Source organism: Xenopus tropicalis, chromosome 6, assembly GCF_000004195.4.
Source record: "Xenopus tropicalis strain Nigerian chromosome 6, UCB_Xtro_10.0, whole genome shotgun sequence".
Taxonomy (NCBI): Eukaryota; Metazoa; Chordata; class Amphibia; order Anura; family Pipidae; genus Xenopus; species Xenopus tropicalis.
In genome coordinates, this window is record NC_030682.2 from 69,823,231 (window position 1) to 69,848,441 (window position 25,211).

The 25,211-nt window shown below is 40.3% G+C and overlaps 1 protein-coding gene across 1 annotated transcript in view; it reads left to right on the forward strand.

Moving 5' to 3' along the window:
- cmbl (carboxymethylenebutenolidase homolog) overlaps window positions 1-25,211 on the forward strand; it is a 52,937-nt gene that overhangs the window by 18,418 nt on the left and 9,308 nt on the right. Inside the window, exon 5 of the mRNA NM_203570.1 lies at window positions 14,144-14,235. Coding sequence (NP_988901.1) covers window positions 14,144-14,235 — 92 coding nt within the window. The remainder of the gene's footprint in view (window positions 1-14,143; window positions 14,236-25,211) is intronic.

The window sequence follows — 25,211 nt, forward strand, 5'->3', positions numbered from 1 at the left end:
TTCACCGGTGTTTGTAGTGTCCTAATATACTGGTAATGAAGGTTAATTTGTATTGTCTAAAAGTATATTATTTTTGGCAGAGCATTGATTTTCCCAGAGACCATCCTGTCTAATCAAGATATATAGTGTGATTTCCATCTGAGATAATCACCTTGTAAAGCTTGTAAAGGTACATAGTTGTATTAATAAAGTAAGTCAGGATCTTTTGTTGGCGTTATTCCTAATTAATTAATGTAGTTGTCTCACCATTAAAACACGTAATTACTTTGGAGGTGTTCTATTTATGAATGCATGATATTCAGAGCTTGTGTCTTATGTCTTCAGGGAGAGCTTGTGTCTTATGAGGGCTTGTGTTTTTTCAAGGAAATTTTGTAAAAGGTATCAAGTTCTTGCATTATATTTGGAAAAGTGGTGTGTAGATTAGTTAGTGATGGTATCCGCAATTTGGCCTATAGTATGTTGAACTGAGTTTAGTTGGGATGCCAGAAATGTCACTGATTTCCCATATTTTCACTGCTGCTGATTCTACCATAAGTATGAATATAAGGGGGGATAATGGACACCCTTGTCTGGTACCATTTGAGATTTGGAAGGCATCTGACGTGGAATCCCGAGGCAAAGACATGTGCTGAAGGGCTGGAATATAAGGGCAGGACAGCTTGTATAAATTTGTGACCAAGTCCATACACACAAAGGGGCACATTTACTAATCCACGAATGTCCAAAAAGCGACCGAATGCGTTTTTTCGTAATGATCGGTATTTTGCGATTTTTTCGTAAATTGTCGCAACTTTTTCGTAGCCGTTACAACTTTTTCATACCATTAGGACTTGTGCAAATTGTCGCGACTTTTCGTAGCCGTTGCGTCTGAAAGTTTTGCCCGCCATTTACAAGCGCTCAATACGAAAAAGTTGCGACAATATACACGCAAATCATAACGGCTGCGACAATTCACACAAGTCGTAATGGCTACAAAAAAGTCGTGACAATTTACAAAAAAGTCGTAATGGCGACGAAAAAATCGCAAAAAATACGAAAAAGTTGCAAAATGTTCGTTTCCAATCCGAATTTTTCCCATTCGGATTCGTGGATTAGTAAATCAGCCCCAAAGTGTTCCATATACCCCCAGTGTATTTTGTCAAATGCCTTTTCCTGTTCCTTCACATGGCAGTGGGCACCAATGGGTTAATCCCAGTCACGTGACTTGACAGGCAATTACAAGCAGTTAATAAATTCGGCTCCCCGCCCCACTACTCCATCCTCATTTTTCCTGTCGCGTGAGTTCACCCCAACATCCAGCGGGGTCTCTGCTGAAGCTCCAGGAGCGGGTTTTATTACCTATGTGTGTCCTGTGAGGGTCCAAATGGGACCATGGCCTTCCGTTGCCTTACATCGCGGTAAGTCGTTAAGCTTTTGGGCACATGCGCAGTAAGTCGGTGTTACATCCATGCAATACCTGTAAATGCATGGAGTATGGAGCTCTCCTCACTGCACACTCTGCTTGATAGCACCTAGTTAAGAAGATTTGGGAACATGTTACCAATTATGGCGGCAGCTATCAGATTCCTGTTGGCAATTTGTCTTTAATACCCAGGGTGCTTATTTGTTTCCCCTGGTTGTAACTGGGAGGAGAAGTGGGTGAGTGACAGGAGTTTGCAGAGTGCCTGTTTGTGCTTTAGCCATGCAATTAAGGGTTATGGTTATAAAGCACAAGTTTTCAAAGAATCAGGTAAGTTTTGTCCAACCATTCAAATGAGAATGGAGAAGCCTATGTGGGTATTCACCTTCCAATATATTATGGCTTCATTGGGACATAGTTCTTGTACTTTATGTAGCTGAGAAGCTATTTGGATTTGCTATTCATAAAGGGTAAGGCCCCAGCTACAAAGAGAGGCTAATTACCTTCTAAGGCTGATGCCACACGTGGCGTTTTTACGCTGCGTTTTTTCTCAGCCTAAAAACGCCGCACAAGCCACACAGCCCCTGACTAAGGCGTTTTTCAGCCTAGTACTGGTGACGTAGCAAATCCCGTTTCCATGGTGCTAATAGTGCAAAATAGTAAAAAACGCTGCGTATTTACGCTAGGTCTGGCAGCTGCCTTTGTGTATACATAGGAATAGCTTGATGTGCAAATACTGGCGTATTTCAGCCAACGCTTGAAAAATCCATGCTAAGGCGTTTTCTAGGGTATTTACGCATTGTGTGGTTTGCTTCGAGTCTTTTCAAGTTATTTCTATGGGTGATGATATCGGACGGTTTTCAGCCGCTGAGAGAATTAGAAAATACGCAGCGTAAAAACGCCACGTGTGGCATCAGCCTAAGCTGTGACTGCTTATTGGATTCAGCTGTGGCTTGCAGAGCCTGTGTAACCAAAACTCCGGTGTTATGTATAATGTTGGGCGGCCTAATTAACTTCCAGGCTTTGGAAACTTATTGGAGAACTGCAGGGTTGTGGTTGGCAAACCTGAATAACTAAGTTTCCATGGTATGTATGCACAAACTTGTAGCTGTATTATTATGGAGAAGAGCTTGTGCAGCCTTATTATCATTCAGCCTAAAGGCCTGTGTAACCTACAATTGGTGCGGTAGAAGGGTGAGTAGCTGGAGATTCAGGTAAGTTATCTAACTTTGTCATCTTTTTCAGGAGAGGCTTGTGCAGTCTATTCACCCTCCAGCTTTTTATATGCTGTTTGGAGCTATCTGAAGGCTTGTGTTACACACCGCTTTATGCAAGGTTCTGGCTTTATGAATGCCATTTTGTATGCATTATGCAAGGCTCTTAGTATGTCTAGAAGGTGAGATTTGTGTATTCTACATTATATAGAACTGCAGGGTTTTGCAGTTCAGCACGACTTTGTGTTGTAATTAGTATGTTAATATGTGTTTCTGCAGCGTTTTTATGGCAGTAACTACTCTGTATGAGTCGCCATTAACTGGCTGTAGGTATTTTTTGTTGGTCCTAGACCCTGATGCTATTTGGCAACTAATAGGAATATTTGAGTCATTTCTATGTTGCAGCTTCTTGGTATTAACGCTGTGTTTGTGCAGTCTCCACTACATTGCAATTAGGATTATTTTCATATTTTAATTGATGTTCAGTCAGCACCATATTGTTTGCACCATTATATTGCAACTACTCTATATGTTAGAGTTATATTATATATATTGCAACTACTCACTGGCATCATCACCTGTGGCAACTACTTGCTTTATGTATGAGTCTTCTTTTCCATGTGGTATGAATTGTTACAAATGTGTCAAATTCTCAATGTGTCTTCATGACATGTTTTAATTAGACGATGTGCTAATGCAGTCTTTATCATGTTTGCAACCACTTTACATATTATGTGTCATCATGTAGCTCATTATGAAGTTATTTTCTGTCTTCCTTACCAGGTGGTAATTTCTGAATATCACCATGTTGCAACTATTTAGCATATTTTAAGTCATCCTGTGGTAACTACACAATATGTTAATGAGTATTTATCAAAACAAGTCACCTGTGGCCCGAACGAACCTGATCTTGATAGATCTGGAAAGCTAAGCAGGGCTTGCCCTGGTCGGTGCTTGGAAGGAAGACCGCTGCGTACAGCAGGTCTCTGAACACTTTGAATTTTGACTTTAGCTTGCTGCCTTTTTCAACTTTGATTCTTTCTCCAGACTTTTACATTTGCCAAAGTATTTCAGTTTGTTTCAACCAAATCACCTCACCAACCCAAAATCAGTCCTTTGAAGCGAGTGTGCCTGTGTTGGCTAGGTCCCTAAATTCTTTGAATTTTTTCATGGCCCTTTTGACTTTTGTCGCTTGTCGCCTTTCTCAACTTTGATTCCCTCTCTTGACTTTTACACTTTGTGAAAGCATTTCAAACACTCGCAACCAAGTCACCTATGGCCCGAATGAACCTGATATTGATAGATCTGGAAAGCTAAGCAGGGCTTGCCCTGGTCACTGCTTGATAGGGAGACCGCTGCGTATAGCAGGGGTTGCAACTACTGAGAATATTTTGTCATCATGTTGCAACCACTTAATATATTACAAGGTCAACAATTTTTGTTGCAAATACTTTGTGCATTATGGGTCTCCATTACCATGTTTTAAACTACTTAATTATAATGCGATGTGCTTATGCAGTCATCACCAGGTTGCAATAACTAAGAATATTATATCACTATGTTGCAACCACATAATATATTACTAAATTGCAACAATACTTAATATTAATGTTGTGCAGTCATCATCATGTTGCAAGTATTTAGTATTTTAATGAATCATCATAACTAACTACTATTAAGTGTGTTGAGTTATTGTCATATTGCAACTACTTGGGGTATTTGAGTCATCATTTCCCAGGTTTACCTGCTCAAGATATTATGAATGATTATCAGGTAGTAGCTCCTCACAGTATTGTTGAGGGGTATATATATGTAGGTTGCCATTATGGCCTTATCACATCGGCTCAGTACTGTATTATATAGTGTTACTGGGTTCATTCTTCTACATTGCAAATTAATCAGTGGGTTATACTGTTTGCATCTACAATTAATCAGTGTTGTCAGGATGCAACTTGTCAGTATTTTTATATCGTATGCATATTTGGTAGTTCAGTTTATGCAGCTACCAAGAATATTATTCTTCTTCCCCAAGGATGCACAAAAAAAAAAATCCACTATATAAAATGTGTGGGAATTTACTTTTTTTACAGCAAAATAGTCCTTGTATATATCCTGCATTGATGCAGTTAGTTCTGCAGGGGGTGTTGTCTTAGTGGTTTATATCTCCATTTTTAGTTTTGCTGATCCTCTAGTGATATATGCAAGTTGCATCTGTAATTCTTCACAGTAGGGGCTGCAACTTTTTTAGGTCTCTATAGAATCACTACAAATCAAGGATCACTGTAGCATGCTATTTTGTTACCCTGCACTATTTTTCGTTTTAACAGATTTGGTTTTTTTTCCGGGCATTATTATAATAACACTATTGTTACTGCTACTTGGCATGGTGATACAAGATTAGCAACAGCTGGATCTCAATCTCAAAGATTATTTTACTGCATTATCTCAAATTTTGTAGTACTATTCTGGAAGAATGAAGCTTATTTATACAGTATTTTATATTATATAAACATTTCTTTGTATGCAACGGTGTCCATAACCTGCTTTTTATAGGTTTCTACTATGTTGCTAATTGGTTTATCGCATATTTTTTTTGCTGGGATGGTTTGTCTTATTGAGTACGAGAATTCTCTTTGCAATATCTTAAAATTATTTTATCTTGAAGCAGATTAAAGTTGTTCTGACCAGTTTCTGCCTCTGAACTGTAAGTAATTAAGTTCATACTTTGTTGGGCATTTAATGTGAACTCACTACAGATATTATGGTTGGTGAGTATATTATAATGGCTATTGCTGTTAGGTCAATTGTTTTTTTCTTGTCCAATTTGTGTTTCTTCTGTAAGTTCTATTAATATTTCTGCAAGCTCATTATGGTATTCTCTCCAGGGGAAGTTTTTACTGTCCATGGCTGTTGGCGTAGTTGAGAAGTAATGATGCTATTCTTCAGTATTGATGTAGGTACACTAGTCTGTACTATGGTTATAGCTTTCCTGTTTCCCTCCCTAGATCTTCAACATATGTACTGCTTGGGAAGATCCCATTGGTGCCCACTGCCATATGAAGGAACAGGAAAAGGGAAAATTATATCATACTTACCGAGATTTTCTTTTCCTGGACTGTAACATGGCAGTGGGCACAGGTTCCCGTCCTTAGTGGGGAGAGCTCTCTGCTTATAGTAAAAATGAGGATGGAGTAGTGGGGCGGGGAGCCGAATTTATTAACTGCTTGTAATTGCCTGTCAAGTCACGTGACTGGGATTAACCCATTGGTGCCCACTGCCATGTTACAGTCAAGGAAAAGAAAATCTCGGTAAGTATGATATAATTTTCCCTTTTCTGCATCCAAGGAAAGGAGAAGAGTTTGGATTTTTCTGTTTTTTATTTGATGTAACAGACTATGGAATTTTCATTTTGTCTGGAGCTTGCCTCCTTGGCACAAATCCAACTTGGTCATAAGTGAAGAAAGGACCTAAGTCAATCTAATAGCTAGAATTTTACAATAACATTTCTAACTTATTTAAAAGGGCTATAGGTTGATAGTTTGAGACTGGTTATGTTGTTTTCTTGGTTTGAGAATTGTGGAAATGTGGGCATTCAATTGTTTGGCTTGTTGAGGAGTACATTGTAGTAGTCTTAAATTTGTTTCTTTGAATGTCCATAGAAGAAGGTTGGGGTTCCTTTTGTCCAGTAGCTAAGTTGTAGAGGCAAGTGTTGGAGAATGATTCACAATTTGCAGTGGATCTGTTATTTTGCTATTATGATCTTTCAGAAATGAAATCCTGTTATGAGCTTGTTTTTACCTTAAAGAAAAACTATACCTAAAAATAGATTTCATAATTGAGCTCATATGTAAGTCCCTGCTTCATCTAAATAAACAATTGTCATGAAAATATACTTTTTTAGTAGTATGTGCTATTGGGTACTCCTAAATACAAAATTGCAATTTTAAGGCCACCTTCTACATAGTAACATAGTAGGTTGAAAAAAGATGTACGTCCATCACGTTCAACCATAATGCCTATATATATCCTGCCTAACTGCTAGTTGATCCAGAGGAAGGCAAAAACACCCATCTGAAGCATCTCTAATTTGCCGCAGAGGGGAAAAAATTCCTTCCTGACTCCAAGATGGCAATCGGACCAGTCCCTGGATCAACTTGTACTAAGAGCTATCTCCCATAACCCTGTATTCCCTCACTTGCTAAAAAGCCATCCAACCAATTCTTAAAGCTATATAATGTATCAGCCAGTACAACTGATTCGGGGAGGGAATCCCACAACTTCACAGCTCTCACAGTGTCCGTTGGAAGGATCTACTGGTAAATAAAACATTAGAAAGGTTATTATATGATCCCCTTTTATATTTATACATAGGTATCATGTCACCTCTTAAGCACATCTTCTCCAGTGTAAACAGACCCAACTTGGCCAGTCTTTCTTCATAACTGAGACTTTCCATACCCTTTACCAGCTTAGTTGGCCTTCTCTGGACCCTCTCTAATTCAATAACGTCCCGTTTGAGCACTGGAGACCAAAACTGAACAGCATATTCCAGATGGGGCCTTACCAGGGCTCTGTAAAGGGGAAGAATAACTCCCTCCTCCTGTGAATCTATACCCCTTTTAATATAGCTCAAAACCTTGTTTGCCCTTGCAGCTGCTGCCTGGCATTGCTTGCTACAGCCAAGTTTATTATCTACAAGGACTCCAAGGTCCTTCTCCATTATGGATTTGCCTAGTGCAGTCCCATTAAGGGTATAAGTGGCTTGCATATTTTTACATCCCAGGTGCATGACCTTACATTTATCCACATTAATCATCTCATCTGCCACTTAGCCGCCCAGATTGCCAGTTGGTCAAGATCCTGCTGCAAGAATGCCACATCCTGGTCAGAATTGACTGGTCTGTAGAGTTTTGTGTCATCTGCAAAAATTGATACATTACTTATAATTCCCTCCCCTAAGTCATTTATGAACAACTTAAACAAATGTGGACCCAGTACAGAACCCTGAGGGACCCCACTGAGAACCTTACTCCAAGTAGAGAATGTACCATTAAGAACCACCCTCTGTACCTGATCCTGTAGCCAGTTTTCTATCCATGTTCAAAGGACTTTACTAAGGCCAATAGACCTTAGTTTAGAAAGAAGTCATTTGTGGGGAACAGTGTCAAATGCTTTGGCAAAATCCAAATAGATTACAGCACCCCCACTGTCCAGCTTCTTTCTAACCTCATCATAAAAAGCAATTAAATTGGTCTGACATGACCTGTCCTTACATAAAGCCATGCCGATTACTGCTCATAATGCCATTCTCCAGTACATAATTTTGTGTGTGATCCGTTAATAAGCCTTCAAATAACTTGCCTACTCATGGGATCATAGGATTCACAGTGCACACAAACAAGCCAAGGCACACATACATGCTAGGCCATATCAGCCAAGGCCACATCAGCCTTTTGCTCCTAGTGGAGTAAATTCTTATGGGAGGGGGAGCAGAAGAAGGGAGAGAGGAGAGAGCTGCACAGACTCAACCTAGAAATGAAGGATTTTTCTGAGAGAGGAAGTCTGATACCAAGTACATGTATACACAAAAGAACACTTGTGTTTCTTTTGATAGTGCAGCTTTTCTGTGAGTGCTTATGGCTGTATTTACATAGACCTTTCTGATAAAGTTTACTTCGTTTTTACCTTTCCTTCTCCCTTAAGTCATTTTTGTACTTCTAAATAGCTTTGCTTAATGCATTTATGGGATGCTTGTAGTAGTTTAGCTCTGTTTCTTTTATTTGGGGATGCATTTTTGTGTGGAGTCTGCAGGTTTTTTTTTATCATCTTTTGTCCTCTTCATCCTGTTCTTGGTGACGAGAAGGGGCAGCATCGAAGGAGCTGCCTCAGGGCAGGGTGTTCTGGGTGTGAAATGCCCCTGCTTGATCCCATGCCCTCATCATCACTTAAACAGTTCTTACTTCATTTCTTACACGTATATTTAATTTGACTCTAGATTCTGGTGCTTTTGCCTCTTTGTATAAACAGTCCTGTGTCAAGCCTGTTCTTAAAGTGATACTGACACAAAAAAAACTACTCTTTAAAATATTAATGCACATAAAAAGTTACCTATAGGTCATGTTCAAAACTTTTCACTGATAGGACTGCTTTTCTAAGTAATTGTTACTTGAAGTTTCTAAACCTGACTGTTTTGCCAACCTGACTGTCCCTTCTCAACCTGTCACTTGTAGCTTATAATGCTAATGATAAGCTATAAATATGGCAGCCCCCTCATAGAGGATTTTGGGGGATCTGATATGTAATGTGAAAGCATCAGGAAATACTCTTGAGGCAAAATTATAAAGCTCATGCAACAATTTAATTTTTAGGTGTCAGATTGTCTTTAAGAAGGCTGCACTGGATCCATCCTGTCTGTCTAACTACATCCCTGTCTTTCTCCTACTGCTAGTCTCTTAACTCCTGAAACAGTGTGTCTGTTCTCATATTACTTACATTCTCTGCACCCATATTGTACTGGACCCTGTACTTTTCAACCTGCACACTCGCTGTAATGGACTTATGTAGAGTTGCCAAGGCCAAAGGCCACTACTTTATTTTCCTGGCAACTCTGGTTTTCACCAATGCCGTTTTGGGGCCCCAGACTTTCTGCTGCGGGGAAATGGATTCTATACACTTCAGGCAAAGGGCCAAGGGCAGGCAGTGAAGATTCAGCATCAGAAACCAGGCAAAGAGTCAAAACCAGTGGAACAATCAAAACACAAGGCTTAGCTAAGGTCTGGATACTCAGAGCCAGCTTTGGCAATGAAAACAAAAAAAGAGCACACTAGGTATGTTTGAATTTGGTGCCAAAGTGACATCAGTGCATCCCCTGACGTCATGACGAGGCACCAGAACGTGCCCTGAGGTGCAGTGTGCAATACGAATCCGGGGACTGGGGCACCTGCAGATAAAAGCGTGCTCTGGTCTCCCAGCACTCGTAACACTGCTGTTTTATTTGTGCACTCTTTGTTTAGGAGACCTTATTGGTTCTTTTGGCCTTAAATATAATTTATATGGAGATGATATCCAGTTATATTTAGACACCCCTCCATTAACCATTGACATTCAAACCCAGATCTCTAACTGCCTCCTGGATGAATAAATGAATCAAAAGAACTTTAATTGTTTTAATTTGGTACAAAGGAAGGGGTGGATAAAACTGACAGCCTCTGAGAGTCGTAATATGGTCAATTTGAGTGAAGGGAATGGTATTTCTTACCTTGCATAGTTTCAAACATTCCTTTCAAACCATGAACTGTTTGCGTTAAAAAAAAAATAAATATGCATTCATTTCTGGCAACTTAGACTAGCAACTGAATAAACTTTTTTTCACTTTTATTCATTAGCCTTTCAGGTGAAGGGCACAATAACTTTTGTTCTATATATATAGCGTTTAGGGGTTTAGTCCACTACTGGGTCTAAACCTAGCCAGGGTTCCCATACTTTATAAAATTTGTCTGGGCAACCTCTTCTCATATAAGTAAGCTTGTAAAGTGGAATGGCCTTTTCTATCAATTGTTCCCATGAATGTATTGACGGCTCTCCGCTGGATTTCCAGTGGATTGCAATTGTTTTCTTTGCATACATACATACATAGTAACATACATAGCAACATAGTAAGTTGGGTTGAAAAAAGACATACGTCCATCACGTTCAACCATAATGCCTATATATAACCTGCCTAACTACTAGTTGATCCAGAGGAAGGCAAAAAACCCCATCTGAAGCCTCTCTAATTTGCCGCAGATGGGAATACATAGTATTGACAATAATGTTCTTTGTGCCCTTCTTGGTGATATCCCCTCTACTTTATTAAGCAGTATGGTTTTAGGATCCATTGGAAGTATTATGTCAGTTTTTTCTTTTATCAGCTGTATTACATTTCCCCAGAAGAGTTTGATTCTAGGGAATTCCCATGTCATATGGATAAAGTTTGCGGGGGCATCCTGGCATCTTGGGCAGTTCTGTGATAGGTTGGGATTCATGTCATATAACCGCTGTGGGGTAAGATAGGTTCTATGTAAGTAGTTTAGTTGAGTAATCTTATCCTTACTGCTAATGCGGTCAAATGCGGTGTCTAAAATATCCTCCCATTGTTCTGTTGTGATCTGGGGGATGTCACTCTGCCATTTCATATACAGTCTATTCAGGGATGTGCTAACAACTTGTAATAATTGTGCATAGAAGTTTGAGAGGGGTTTTTTAAAGGTTTCCTTGTGTGTCCTTATTTCTGTTTGTTTTGGGGTTGTATCAATTGGCATATGCCCAGATTGGGCTTCTGCAGCATGTTGTAAGTACCTAAAGAACATCCTACTAGGAAGAGAGAATCTTTGTTTAAGTTCTTGATAGGTAAGTAGAGTACCATTTACCATGACATCTGCCAAGTATTTAATATTGTATTGTGCCCATAATTGTGGGTCTGGTATTGTTTGGAAGTGTTTTAGGTGAGGGTTATACCATAGTGGCATATATGCTGAATAATATTGTTGGGGCCAGGGATAAAAACTGTTTGCCATGCTCTCACAGTTGCTTTTATTAGTGGGGAGGCCTTTTTTTGTATACTTGGTGCCCCTGCATAAGAGGTTTTTAAGTTCCTCCACTGAGCCTATTACGTGGGCTTCCAGGATAGTTGCTGCATTAGTTAAGGTGGGTATTGTCCAGTTTCTTGCTACTGTAAGTTGTGCCGCTAGCCCACCTTGTTTTGTAGGGAGTTGTAAAGTTGTAAGGGCTATTCTCGGGGGTGAGTGGTTCCAGTATATTGTAATCGTTAGACTTTTGAGTTTGGCAAATATGGATTTATGTAGCACAGTTGGGGCTTGTCTAAAAATGTAGGTCAGTTTGGGAAGAATTACCAGGGCTGTGGAGTCGGAGGCAATTTTGGGTACCTGGAGTTGGAGTCGGCAAAAAATGAACCAACTCCGACTCCTACTAAATTTAAATGGGAATTTAAATACAATACTTGTATACATGAAGGGAATGGATAGTCAATAGTTTAAGACTGAAGCTTTAAAACATTTGAAAAACTGCTGTAATTCAGCTGTAATGTTAGCTTAAACTTTAAACATGACTGGGATTCTAGGGAAATCATTAGGAGTAGGAGTATAGATAAAATTAGTTTATTATCAGTTCAGTTGTTTTTTAAGTGCCCCTTCCCCCCTGCCCCTTCCTGGATGTATAAAATACATTAGCATATTAAAAACAGAGGAGTCGAAGTCGTGGAGTCGGAAGTATCAGAAACTGAGAAATCGGAGTCGGAGAATTTATCTACCGACTCCACAGCCCTGAGAATTACCATCTTGAATAGATTTATATGTCCTATTAGTGACAAGGGTAGATTTGCCCATAGTTCAGTTTTTTTCTCTATTAGCTTAAGGACTGGGTGTATATTGAGTTCCTCAAATTTATTTAGGTTGGCGTGTATCCAAATTCCTAGATATTTAAAGGACTCGACCCATTGTAGACCTTTAGTCTAGAGTGGGAGTGTCTTGTGGTCGAGGGTCTATAGGGAAAATCACTAATTTTTCCCAGTTGATTTTAGTAGTTAGTGTGGGAATTGATTACCTGTAGTACCAGTTCTAGTGCACGATCTGAGTTGGGTAAGTAAATGAGGGTGCCATCTGCGTACATTGAGATGATATCTTTATTGGGACCCAGTTTTAGACCCTCTGTGCAGTTTTGGGCTTTTATGCGACAGGCCATGGGTTCGATAGCAAGTACAAATAGAAGTGGGGAGAGGGGACACCCCTGCCTAGTGTCCCTGCTTGTGGTGAGGGGTGTGGATAACTTGGTGTTAGTTCTTACTTTGGCTACTGGGAGGTGATACAGTGCTTTTACCCAGTTGATATATTTGGGATGTATTCCGACCCGTTTCATTGTAGCCCATAAGTATTCCCATAGTTTGGTGTGCTGTTTGTACCATTCCATTGGTATACCGTCTGTACCTAGAGTTTTGCCACTCGGGAAAGCTCCAATGGCCGCTTCTACTTCAGCTAGTGTTATTTCTTTAGCTAGGTATTGAGAGGTTTGTATGTCTAGTTTAGGGATATATATGTCTCTTAAGAAGTCTTGTATCTCGGTAGGTGAGACTTGCAATTTAGAGGTATATAGATCTGAGTAAAATTCTGTAAATCTATTATTTATTTCCTCTGGGGAAGAGGTTATTACCCCGTTGGACAGCTTAATCGCGGAATAAGCATGGTAGTAGAGTTGTCTTTGGACTGGAGTGGACAGTTTACCATTTTTGTCTCCTTGTTCAAAGACTCCTGCTTTTTGGTATAACGTGTTTTTTTGTGAGCTCTATTTGGGCTAGGTTGAGATCTCTTTGGCTTTCTTGCCATGCTTGCTGTGTGTCTGGGTGTGCTGTGTAAGCTGCTTCTGATTCATGCACCTTTTGGGATTTCATTGATATTTCTGCTCTTAGGTTAGTTTCCAGTGCTTTAATATTGCTAATAAAGACTCCCCTGATATAAGCTTTAAAGGCATCCCATGTAATATCTGGAGATACCTCGTCTTTATTTGTTTTGAGAAATGTTTCTATACTGTTATGTAAAGTTTCACTTAATTGGGTATGAGATGCCCAGTAGGGGCGGAGTCTCCATAACTGGTCTGCTGGGGTTGGGGAAAAAGTATGGTGGTTACTATGGGGGAGTGGTCTGATATACCCCTGGTAAGTACCTCAACCTTTTGTACTTTTTTGTTCATTTCAAGTCAATTCTAGACATATTGTTGGAACCAGGTGAGTAGCAGGTATATTGCTTGACTCCTAGGTTACATACTCTCCAGAGGTCTATTAGTTGGAATCCAGAAATCCATCTGTTAAATGCTGGTGTATTGACCCTGGGAGGGTTTAATGTATCTATTTTTGCATCAATCACGGCATTGAAGTCTCCCATTAGCAGTGTCGGTGCCATTGGGAGGGTTAAGATTTTGTTCATCGCTTCTCTTAGGGGTTCTTCAGCAAATAGGGGTGGGATATAAACATTTACTTTGGTAATTTTTTTCCCCTGTATGGTACCATGTATTATAATGTATTTACCGATCTATCAGAGATAATTGTCTCTGTCACAAAAGGACAAGTTTTGCATATTAATATGGAAACACCTTTAGAGTAACTTGAGTACAGGGAGTGGTACGTCAACCCTATCCAGGGCTTCTTTAGTGCCACAATAACTTTAAAAAAAGGGAATAGACTGCAAAAAGCATGATAGGACTCATGTTGGTTGACCGGATGGAATTACACTGAACATTATCTACTATATTATATCCCACTGCCCTAGTGTCTTTCTGCAGTAAGCTTTGATTGAACAGTTTCTCTTTAATTCTTGTCAGACAGACAATAGTCTTTGTTAAAATAGTTTTTGCTTAATATCTCACTGTATTGCTTTAAAGTTACATGAACATTTTTGTTACACAGTCTGATTTATATTGCAATATTAAGAGAGAGTGTGATATATTTAGTTTTTCATATTGCAGTTTTCTTGTGTTCTTTCAGGAATAATCCGAGATGTTGAAGATCGATACAATTTGCTAAATCCAACATTATTCATTTTTGCTGAAATGGACCATGTCATTCCGCTAGAGCAGGTATATTTTCTTTCTAAAAATATTCATACTGTTAATTATTTTTACTTTAATTGCATTGAGTCATGTGCATTACATGGTCATTTGATGTGTGCTAACTGAAAGAGTCTCCGAGACCAAATTCCAAATTCTTTTTTATTTATAATAACTTAAATTTTATTTGATTTTAACAAAAATTTCCATGTATTGCAAATTTACTTGAAAGGCAACACAAAGGCTTTTGTACTAGGTTACAGAAGCCATATTAAATAAAACCATGTAAGAGCTTATACATAGGAGAAACAAAAAACAAAAAGGGCTTAAAATAGTAATACTCAGAAAAGCATACAAAATTATAAACATTGCCCTTAAAGTGGACCTGTCACCCAGACATAAAAAGCTGTATAATAAAAGTCCTTTTCAAATTAAACATGAAATCCAGATAAGAGTCCCCCCGAATCTAACCAGGTTTTTCTTTGTTTTCTGGATTTATATTCACTCGGTGCCAGAATGGTTAGATTCGGTGGGTGCTTATACATGTGGGTCGCGGCGTTGTATGACCTGTACACATATACCAGTGTCCAAGACTTTTCAAAGTAGTAGAATAGAAAAAAAATACAAAATGAAAACGTTTTTAAACTGTAACAAAAAAGGCGTAGTTTATCTATTAACTTGCTTGCAGTGTGGTCTGCAATATGTGGGCTGCACTATGCAACTCCTAAAGCATCGAATACGCGAACATTTGAATCAAATAATGAACAAAAGTGATGCTACAACAGTGTCGAGACATTTTAATATTTGTAGCGCAGACAATATTTCTAAGTTGCAAATTCAGGGAATCGATAAAGTTGTTGGCAAAAGCTCGCGGGGGTAATCGGTTAGAAATGTTATTAAAAATGGAAGTTAAGTGGATATATCTACTGGATACTAGGCAGCCGAATGGGCTAAATGTCAAATGGGATTTGAGTTGTTTTGTTGTCATTTGTATGTTATGTTAATAGGACACAGCTATGGTTTAGAATGGGTGAAGATAAATTTTAATGCCTAAAAAGTCGGCTTTTAAAAAGTTTCAATTAGTCTTATTTAATTTTTCGGAAAAATTTCAGTTGGTCTTGATTTTTGAAAAAAATTCTATTGGTCTTAGTTTTTCGAAAAAATTTCAATTGGTCTTAATTTTTTCAAAATTTCAATTGGTCTTATTTAATTGAATAAATAAATATTAAGTTAAGTTAATATTTATGAGATTTAGCAATGAACAATATAATTTATAAATTAGACTAGTGAAAAACTGATTAACTAAAAGAAATGAAGTAAAATTCACAGTGGTTTTTAATTGGATAAGTAAGAGTTAATTAAGAAAAGGCCAGTGACAGAATTTGTGATGTCAGATCCTTCAGTATTTTAAATTGTGTGATTATGTGTTTGGCAATATACCTATGACTACGTGTTGAAAAACACGAAACGCGTCAGGACAAATGTGAATAAAGCTATTTCTTAAACCACCTTCACCCATGTCTGGAGTGCGTACCCATCCAGAAATTGAACTTTCTCACACAGGTAACATTGTTTCTTTATATCTGTGTTTAGGGAATAGACATTAGATATTAAAGCCTTCTGGGGAAGCCCAGAAGAGATTTATTAAGACACGAACGCTCTGAGCATATTTTAGCCGATTTTTTTGCACTTGTGCAACTTTTTCATACGCTTGCACGAAAAATTCGGAAAGGTTCTGCTGCTGTTTACAATCTTTCGGTACGAAAATTTCGTGACTTTCGGATCACCAATACGATATTGTGACTAATAAGATTTTTTCGTTAACATTTTCGTGATATTTGCGATCTTCAGAAATCGTATCCAATCCGAATTTTTCCCATTCGGGATTCGAACTCGTGTTTCATAGTCTTTCAAGAGGAGTCAAGGAAGTGGGGGAAGTTGATCTGATGCAGGTATTCTGGATAAAGTGGGAGATCTGAATATATTTATAATGCCAGCTTGAGGGTACTTAGTATTTTGTTTGGTGCTCTGCAGAAGAGTGTAATCTATTGTTTCAGGGGTTGACAAATTCGTACACTCGAAAAAGATTCTACTACTTTGTAGTACCTAAGGATATTTAGCATTGCTAAACCTGTGACCTGTTTGACATCATTACTGTCTTAGGTACTCTAAGGTCTGCAATAACTTTGGAGACCTGGTATGGGCATTCTTTATGTATCATAATTAGCACTCCTGCTTTTTTGACATCTGCTGATGCTTAGGACACATCAGGGTATAAATTGAACTTTAAAGTCGGACTGTCCATCCGCCTAAAATGCATCTCTTGAAAAAGTGCTAAGCTGGTGAATTTCTCATATGGCTAAGTACCTTAGCCATTAAGTGTTAATAGTTGGTGTCTAAAATCGTAACCACCAAACCTAATAGTTAAAAAAAAAAACTTTGATCTAACTCAAATACTTCTGGTTCCACAGTGAAACTGTGATTCAAATAGTGTATGCTGAAACTGATCTCAAATTTCTTTACACATGTGGAGCTGAAAGGCTATTAATTTTACTCTTTAGTCCGTTCTTTTAAATTCAAATAACATCAGTTCATGCTCAGTGTAGAGTACTGCAAAGCTATACAAACACTGTTCACTCATGGACACCTGGACAATATTTAATTAAAGGTGAGGGCAGTGAGGTTATGGAATGCCCTTCCTAGTAATGTGGTAATGGCAGATTCTGTTAATGCCTTTAAGAGGGGCCTGGATGAGTTCTTGATCAATCAGAATATCCAAGGCTATTGTGATACTAATATCTACAGTTAGTACTAGTGGTTGTATATATAGTGTATGTATGTGAGTGTATAGATTGGTAGGTGTGGGTTAAGTGTGCTGGGTTTACTTGGATGGGTTGAACTTGATGGACACTGGTCTTTTTTCAACCCTATGTAACTATGTAAAAAGGGGAATTCTAGCTTCCAAACCAAAATTTGTTAAAGGGATTCTATCATGATTTTTATGGTGTACTTTTTATTTCTAAATTACACTGTTTTCATAGCAAATACCATTTAAAATGTTATTCTTGAACCGACAAATTTTTTTTTTTTTTGGTACATTGTGCCTGATTCTGAGCTTTCAGAAGGAGCCAGCACTACACAAGAGAACTACTTTTAGATAACCTACTCTTTGTAACTGGAGGAGTCATAAGATGTTTCACTGTAGAGTACTATTCTGATATCTACCACTTTTAGCAATACAGGTATCAGGCAGCTGCTATCTTGCTACCTTACCATTGTTATGCTGATCTGCTGCTAGGGGGGAAGAGAAGGGGATGATATTACTCCAATTTACAGCACAGCAGTAAAGAGTGACTAAAGTTCATCAGAGCACAAGTTACATGGCATTGGCACCCTGGGAAATGAAGAACATGACTAGCCCCATGTGAAATTTCAAAATATAAATATATGAAAATTTGTGCACTCTTAAAAAACAGATTTCAATGCAAGATTCTGCTGGAGAAGCATTATTAACTGATGCTTTTAAAAAAAAATGTTTTCCCATTACATTATTCCTTTTAAGGAGAAAGAAAGGTCTATGGAAATACATCTATAAGCACTCTATCAAAAGAAACACAGGATTTTTTGTCTCCTTTTTTGAAACATGTTCTCTGGTATCAGACTTCCTCTCTTTTAGGGCTCCTTCAAGTTTGGGGCTTGAGTCTGCTCAGTTCTCTCCTCTCTCCTGCTCCTCCCTCCCATAAGAATACATAAGAACTCACTTCCCCCACCCTTAGGAATGTGTGATCTGAGTTTCTAATGGCTATAACTGCAGCAGGAAGCTACCAAAACCAAGCTAAAATGGCAGCTTCTATCAGAGGGAGCTTTTAGGGCTCTTAACTCAGGTATAGTAAAGCTTTCTGCTGAATAAATATCTAGGTGGCACTAATGTGGCAAATCTCTTGCCAGTAAAATGCCAAAATGACTTTCCTTCTCCTTTTAAAGAGCCCCACACAACACAGAAATCCCTAAACCTGTAAATCAGTGTAATCTGTATGAATAAATACCATTGTATATGCTGAAATTCAGCCGCAATCTTAGCAGGGTAGGAAGGACTAAAACATTAATGTTACAAATTCTAACATCTTCTCCACAGTTTACGGATAGTATGCAGGAACTACATAGTTCCTGTGGCAAACTGTGATGTTACTTTCCTTATTTATATGACCTGGGCATCATTACTGTTTCATTTTTTTTTTTTTTTAAGTCTCAAAGTAGTCACCAAGATCAACAGGAGAACAGAGGGCACAACTAATATTATTACATTAATAGGCTGCATATTTTTTAACTGATTTATATTGCAAAGTTGCTTAAAAATGTTTATTTTTTAAAAAAGCTCAAGTTGTTTTTGGGTGGTGCCCCCCTTTAAAGGGAAATTATTTCTAGACTATTTATAGACTTTTTATAGACTTTTCTAGTAGTACATGGAAAAGATACTATATTAAGTTTGCATTTAATAGTTAAAGGAGAAGGAAAGCAAAAAAATCGATATACCTATTTTTGATTAGGGCATCAGCCCCTGTCTTGAACCGCTACATTAAGAAGTTAGCCGCTGCTTGTGGATCGGCGCACCATGCCTGAGAAGATTCTCCCTTGTTCAATCTTTGGCGCCGACATTTTCAAAATGCATTACATCACTTCCCCCTTCAGCCGCTTCTAATGCGCATGCGCCGCTTCGTGAACCCTGTGACGTAAGAGTACTGACTGGCGCGCTCGTCTGTCAAGCAGCCATATTTGCGCTGAGTGAGTTTTGGGGCAGAAGGGTTTAAAGCGCCCTGATCTTTACTTTCTCCCTGGTATTTTTAATAATTTTTAATAAATAATTTTAATTATGTTTGATACTGTTTAATGTGGGATGGCTGGTGGGATAGTGGAACTGTGGCTGTGGGATGACTGGGGATGTGGGACTGTGGCTGTGGGATAGTGAGACTGTGGGATGGCTGACTGTGGCTGTGGGACTGTGGGATGGCTGGGGATGTGGGACTGTGGCTGTGGGACAGTGGCTGTGGGATGGCTGGGGATGAGGGACTGTGGCTGTGGGACTGTGGGATGGCCTGTGGCTGTGGGATAGTGGGACTGTGGGATGGCTGCGGATGTGGGACTGTGGCTGTGGGATGGCTGGGGATGTGGGACTGTGGGATGGCTGGGGATGAGGGACTGTGGCTGTGGGATAATGGGACTGTGGGATGGCTGGTGGATGTGGGACTGTGGCTGTGGGATGGCTGGGAATGTGGGATAGTGGCTGTGGGATGGCTGGGGATGAGGGACTGTGGCTGTGGGATGGCCTGTGGCTGTGGGATAGTGGGACTGTGGGATGGCTGCGGATGTGGGACTGTGGGACAGTGGGATGGCCTGTGGCTGTGGGATAGTGGGACTGTGGGATGGCTGGGGATGTGGGACAGTGGCTGTGGGATGGCATTTTACTTACTTAGTCTGCAATGCAGTTTGAAGTTGGCACAGGAAAGTCTTTCTGCTCTATCCAACTCGATTTCAGCACAGCAAATGCAGCCAGAGGGACTGTGCAGGACTAGAAAAAACACAGGAGCATTCCGATTGGACAGTAGAGTGAAGTGGGCGGGGCTAATGGGTCAAACATTTCTTCAGAGACTGCTGATCTTGAAAGGAAAAAAAAAAAAACGGAGCTCTCTTCTGTGCACTGAGCATGTCTGTGTCCTGGACAATCTGTGTTCAGTTAGACAGGAAGCTGCACATGCTTAGAGCAGGTACTGCATTTACTGACAAGACTTTTCCATGTCAGAGCCAGATTAAGCAACAGCACGGTGAGTTCAGGAAATATGTTAAGGACTGTGTTAAGGCTAAGTTATTGAGCTCATGTTGTTTTTAGACTTTCCTTGTCCTTTAAAGGGGCACATTCATTAAAATACGACAGGCCCAAATACAAAAAAATTGTATTTTTTCTAAACTTTACAACTTTTGCGTATTTTCTGCGATATTTTCATTAATTTGCACAACTTTTTTGTACTTGCGAATTTCTGGATTTATTCAAGCTTCGGTATCGTGACTTTCCTTGGGCCAGGTTGGAGTTGCAGAGTGCCATTAAGTCCTATGGGAGGCTTCCAAAATCATGCACTGAAGGTTCAAAGTCAGAAAGGTTTTCGCACCGTTTACGATCGTTCGGATGCAAAAATTTTGGATCATACCACGTTATTTCCGTACGACAACAATGCAAATTTTCACTCAATTAATGCAAATCCGAAATTTTCATATTTAATCTGAATTTTTACTAAACGTACTTCTAATGTCCAAAATTCGTACTTTGATAAATGTGCCCCTAAATGTTTGCTCTCTGGCTCATATGAAGCACTGTTGTCAATAACTGGACTTAGCTGTGTCTTACTCCCACGCTTGCTGTTACAGTTAGAAATTGTGCAGCAAATAATTTAAGTTCTATCTAGGTTGCCAGGCAACAAAATTTGTTAGTGCACCTGTTAACATAGCAATTGCTTGAGTGGCTTATGCCGGTTGCCGGTTGCCAGCACATGCATATATTTGGTGCCATGCATTTATTATGGTGCCACTTGTAATTTGGGCTAAAAATAATCATTTTCTTCATAACAGTCCCTTTATTGGAGCTCCTAATAGATCTGCTATGATCCCTGCCCTTGTTTCAAATGAGGGGTGGGCTTGTCTTAATGGTCCCTGCCAGAAGCACAGTATGACGGGGATAGCCAATCACAGCCCTTCATTCACACAAACAATGACAGGCTTCGGTTCCCTATCATGTCTGCCTAGTTGCTGATAGGTTCCTATCTTACAGTGCTGAGAAAGGAGCCCGCAGGAAATGGATCAGATAGGTGGGATTGGTAGGGTTTTTAAAAGAACAGTAACCCCCAAAAATGTATATATTTTAAAGAAATTAAACTATAATGTACTGCTGCCCTGCACTGGTAAAAGTGTTGTGTTTGCTTCAGAAACATTACTAGAGTTTATATAAACCCTGGTGTGTAGCCATGGGGGCAGCCATTCAAAAGAAGAAAAGGCACAGGTTATATAGCAGCTAACAGATAAACCCTGTAGAATACAATGGTGTCTTATCTGTTATCTGCTATGTAACCTGTGCCTTTTTTCCAGCTTCAATGGCTGCCCCACGGGGCTACACAGCAGCTTATTTATATAAACTGTAGTAGTGTTCCTGAAGCAAACACACCAGTTTTACCAGTGCAGGGCCACAGTAAGTTATATTTCAATTACTTTAAAACACTTTAATTTTTTGGTGTTACTGTTCCTTTAAAGAATTTTCTGAATTTCTCCAGCTATTTGAATGCAATATTACATGAATCAGGTCTAGTAGCCTTTCCAGGATAGCAGTTAACTTTAGTACCTCCTTTGTCTAACTTCCCAGCATCTCATAGTCTACATCACGCCAACCTCCGTATTTCTAAAGAATTTGTTGTCAGCCCGGATGTCAGCCCATTTGTTGTCAGCCCGGATGCAGAAACACCCCGGAACATGTGGTGGATATCAGTAAAGAAATGCAAGAGTTTGCATTTCAGAGCCAATATCCACGATGTGTGCCTGCACCCTGGCTAACACACTGGTTTTGAGTGCACTCAAGAATGGCTGATGCCAGCAAAGTGGCTGATTCTTGGCCTGCAGAACCTGTGTGACATCAGCCTACAAGACTTTCTTGCCATCACCCCCTTATCATTATTTATTTAAATAGCCCCAGCAAGTTACATACTGTAGCCCTTTACAACAAAGGACCTGTAGGCACACTAGTGCTGCTGGAGAGGTTGCATGAAGTCTGTTCTTCATTTAGTTCATTGTTTAGAACAGTTATCATGCAACAGGAAATTGTCACTTCAGTGCTGGACATGTCACACAGTTCCAGCTCTTTCATACTTGCCTCACTGCAGGAAGTGGCTTATCCTCATAATCCTTGCAGATATTAATCAATTATTCCAAAATGGACTGAAAAGGATTTCACGTGATCTTCACAAGCATTTTGATAGCTGGTGCTCGGCTTCTTAAATTACTGGAGAAATAAGATCTAATTTTTATTTTAAACTAGGGATGCACTGAATCCACTTTTTTGGATTCTGCTGAACCCCCAAATCCACCCTGAAGGATTCTGCCGAATCCAGAACCGAATCCGAATCCTATTGAATCCTATTGAGTAGTTAGTAAAACATTTACTAAAGTTACAGAAAACATTGGAAACATATGTAGAGCAGGGCTAGGGTATTACAGAAAGCAAGCCTTTGCCTACAGCTTGTTTAATCCGAATCCTATTGAATCCTATTGAGTAGTTAGTAAAACATTTACTAAAGTTACAGAAAACATTGGAAACATATGTAGAGCAGGGCTAGGGTATTACAGAAAGCAAGCCTTTGCCTACAGCTTGTTTAATTATTGTAATATATGGTAAGCACTTTTTAGTTGCCAAAAAATAAAAATGTATGTGACTAACTGTAACTGAAATTGATTGGAATATTGATTGAGGAGTTGTAGAAGACATATTGAATTGACATATTGAATTGAAATGTCCAGAATTCACATGCCATACTGAGTTGAAGACTAGACTGTGTAAGACTGTTCTAATGAATAAGTGCATGTACGCACGAAACGCGTCAGGCATTTTGCTTTTAATAATGAAGAAATAAAGTCCGTTTTTACAGCAGATCTGTAAGGGTACTCACAGGGCGCTCCGCCGCCGCCCAGTCCCTCCAGCGCATAGCGCTCGGCGAGTGGAACGCATGCGCCATTTGCGTTCCAGCGTGCGCATGTGCAACGCTTGTACTTGATGCGCGCATGCGCGATGACGTCATGACGCTCGCTACGTCGGCGGGAGATTTAAAAACCCATTTGAAATAGTACACTTTGCTCGGTTATCGCTTTCTGTGTGCCTAGCAATTACTTCTGATTGAAACTTCGTGATTTTGACCTTCTGCCTGACTCTCCGCTTCTGAACCCTGCTGCCTGCCTTGACCCGGACCTGTTTTGACTACGCCTTCGCTTACTCCTTCGGTACTTCGCTATTTGGCCTTCCAGCCTCTCTACACTGCTGCGCTTCCTGTCTCACTCTCAGGTTAAGCCTCCAGCCTAGTGTGAGGTGCTTGTGGGTGGCAATCCCGTCGGACTCGCTTGGTTTGACAGTATAACCGAGCCATGGATCGTGAGGAAGATTCTTCTCCTCTTGCCACTTTGACCCAGCAGATTGCCGCCCTTGCTTACGCTGTGAGAGAGCTCAAAGCGGACTACAATCAGGTCCAAGAGCAACTGCAGGCCGTTCAGCTCCCGGCTCCACCTCCTGCTCCCGTGGCAATGCCTCCTCCTCCGCTAGGTGCCACAGCCCCAGAACCCAAGATACCCCTACCGGACAAGTTCTTTGGGGAACGCAGTGCTTTTAGAACTTTTGTTAATGCCTGCAAACTTCTGTTTATGCTCCAGCCACAGACTTATGCCACTGAACAGGTGAAAGTGGGGGTGGTCATGTCTCTACTACGGGGGCAGCCTCAATCCTGGGCTTTTCGGTTAATGGAGCAACAGAGCACGGCCCTGCATACGGTGGATGCTTTTTTCCAAGCAATGGCCGTCCTGTATGATGATCCCCATCGAGTTGGTACAGCGGAAGCGGCCCTGAGGAACCTCCATCAAGGAACCCGTCCTGTGGAGGATTACACCATTGACTTCCGTAAATTTTCAGCTGACACAGATTGGAATCCAGCGGCACTTAAACATCAGTTCCGTCTTGGCCTCTCTTCCCTTCTAAAAGACGAATTGGCTAGGACTGGAATCCCGGACTCTCTGGAAGGCCTGATACAATTATCGATTCAAATCGACCAACGCCTTAGAGAAAGGAGGTCGGAAAAGACTAGTCAATTCCAGTCGTCCTGGGTGTTACCAAAGGCCTCGCCGCCGGTTCGAGTTGACTCCGGACCCTCCACGTCCTCAGAGCCCGAACCCATGCAAATTGGTGCCCTTCGGCCATCTCTATACCCTGAGGAACGCATTCGACGGAGGAGATTGAACCTCTGCCTTTATTGCGGCCTGTCGGGTCATCTTCTCAATGGTTGCCCTACTCGCCCATCTCCTCCTCGTAAGGGTCCTTTGCTACATACCTCTGAGCCTCGGCCTTATTTCGCTCCCTTGCTCACTTTCTCTCTCTCTCTACAGTGGGAAGACAAGATCCTGGAGCTTCCGGCCATCCTGGATTCTGGAGCTAGTGGCTGTTTTCTGGACTCTAAGATTGCTGACTATCATAAGATCTCCTTATTGCCCAAGCCACTCCCTCTCCTCATCCGAGTGGCAGATGGTTCTCCAATCAGTTCCGGTCCTATCTTGAAAGAGTCCATTCCCTTACGTGTCATTATAAATAAAATTCACTCTGAAGAATTAAGTTTTGATGTGGTAACTTCCCTGTTCTTGCCTATTATTATTGGGTTACCATGGTTACGCAAACACAACCCAGTAGTGAACTGGGATAAAGGCAGGATTACCTTTTCTTCTAGCTTCTGCCGCACTCATTGTCTACCTCTTCCTGACCTACATAAATTATGCTGCGTTTCTTCAGAGAGACTGTCAGAGAAGTTTCCCAGTCTACCGCCGGAATACTATAATTTCCTGGATGTCTTTGACAAAAAGGGAGCAGACTCTCTACCTCCTCACCGAAAGTACGACTGCCCTATTGAACTTTTTGGGCGAATTTATCCCCTAGCTGAGCCTGAGTTATAGGCCCTGCGTAGCTATCTGGAAGAAAACCTAGCTAAAGGTTTCATTCGCCCATCAACCTCCCCTGCTGGAGCCGGAATCTTCTTTGTGGAAAAAAAAGATCACACATTGAGGCCTTGCATTGATTACCGAAATCTTAATTCCATTACAATTAAGAACAGGTATCCTTTACCTCTGATTCCGGAACTCTTCCAAAGACTCAGGGAAGCAAAGATCTTTTCTAAACTTGATTTGAGAGGCGCCTATAACTTGGTCAGTATAAGAGAAGGGGATGA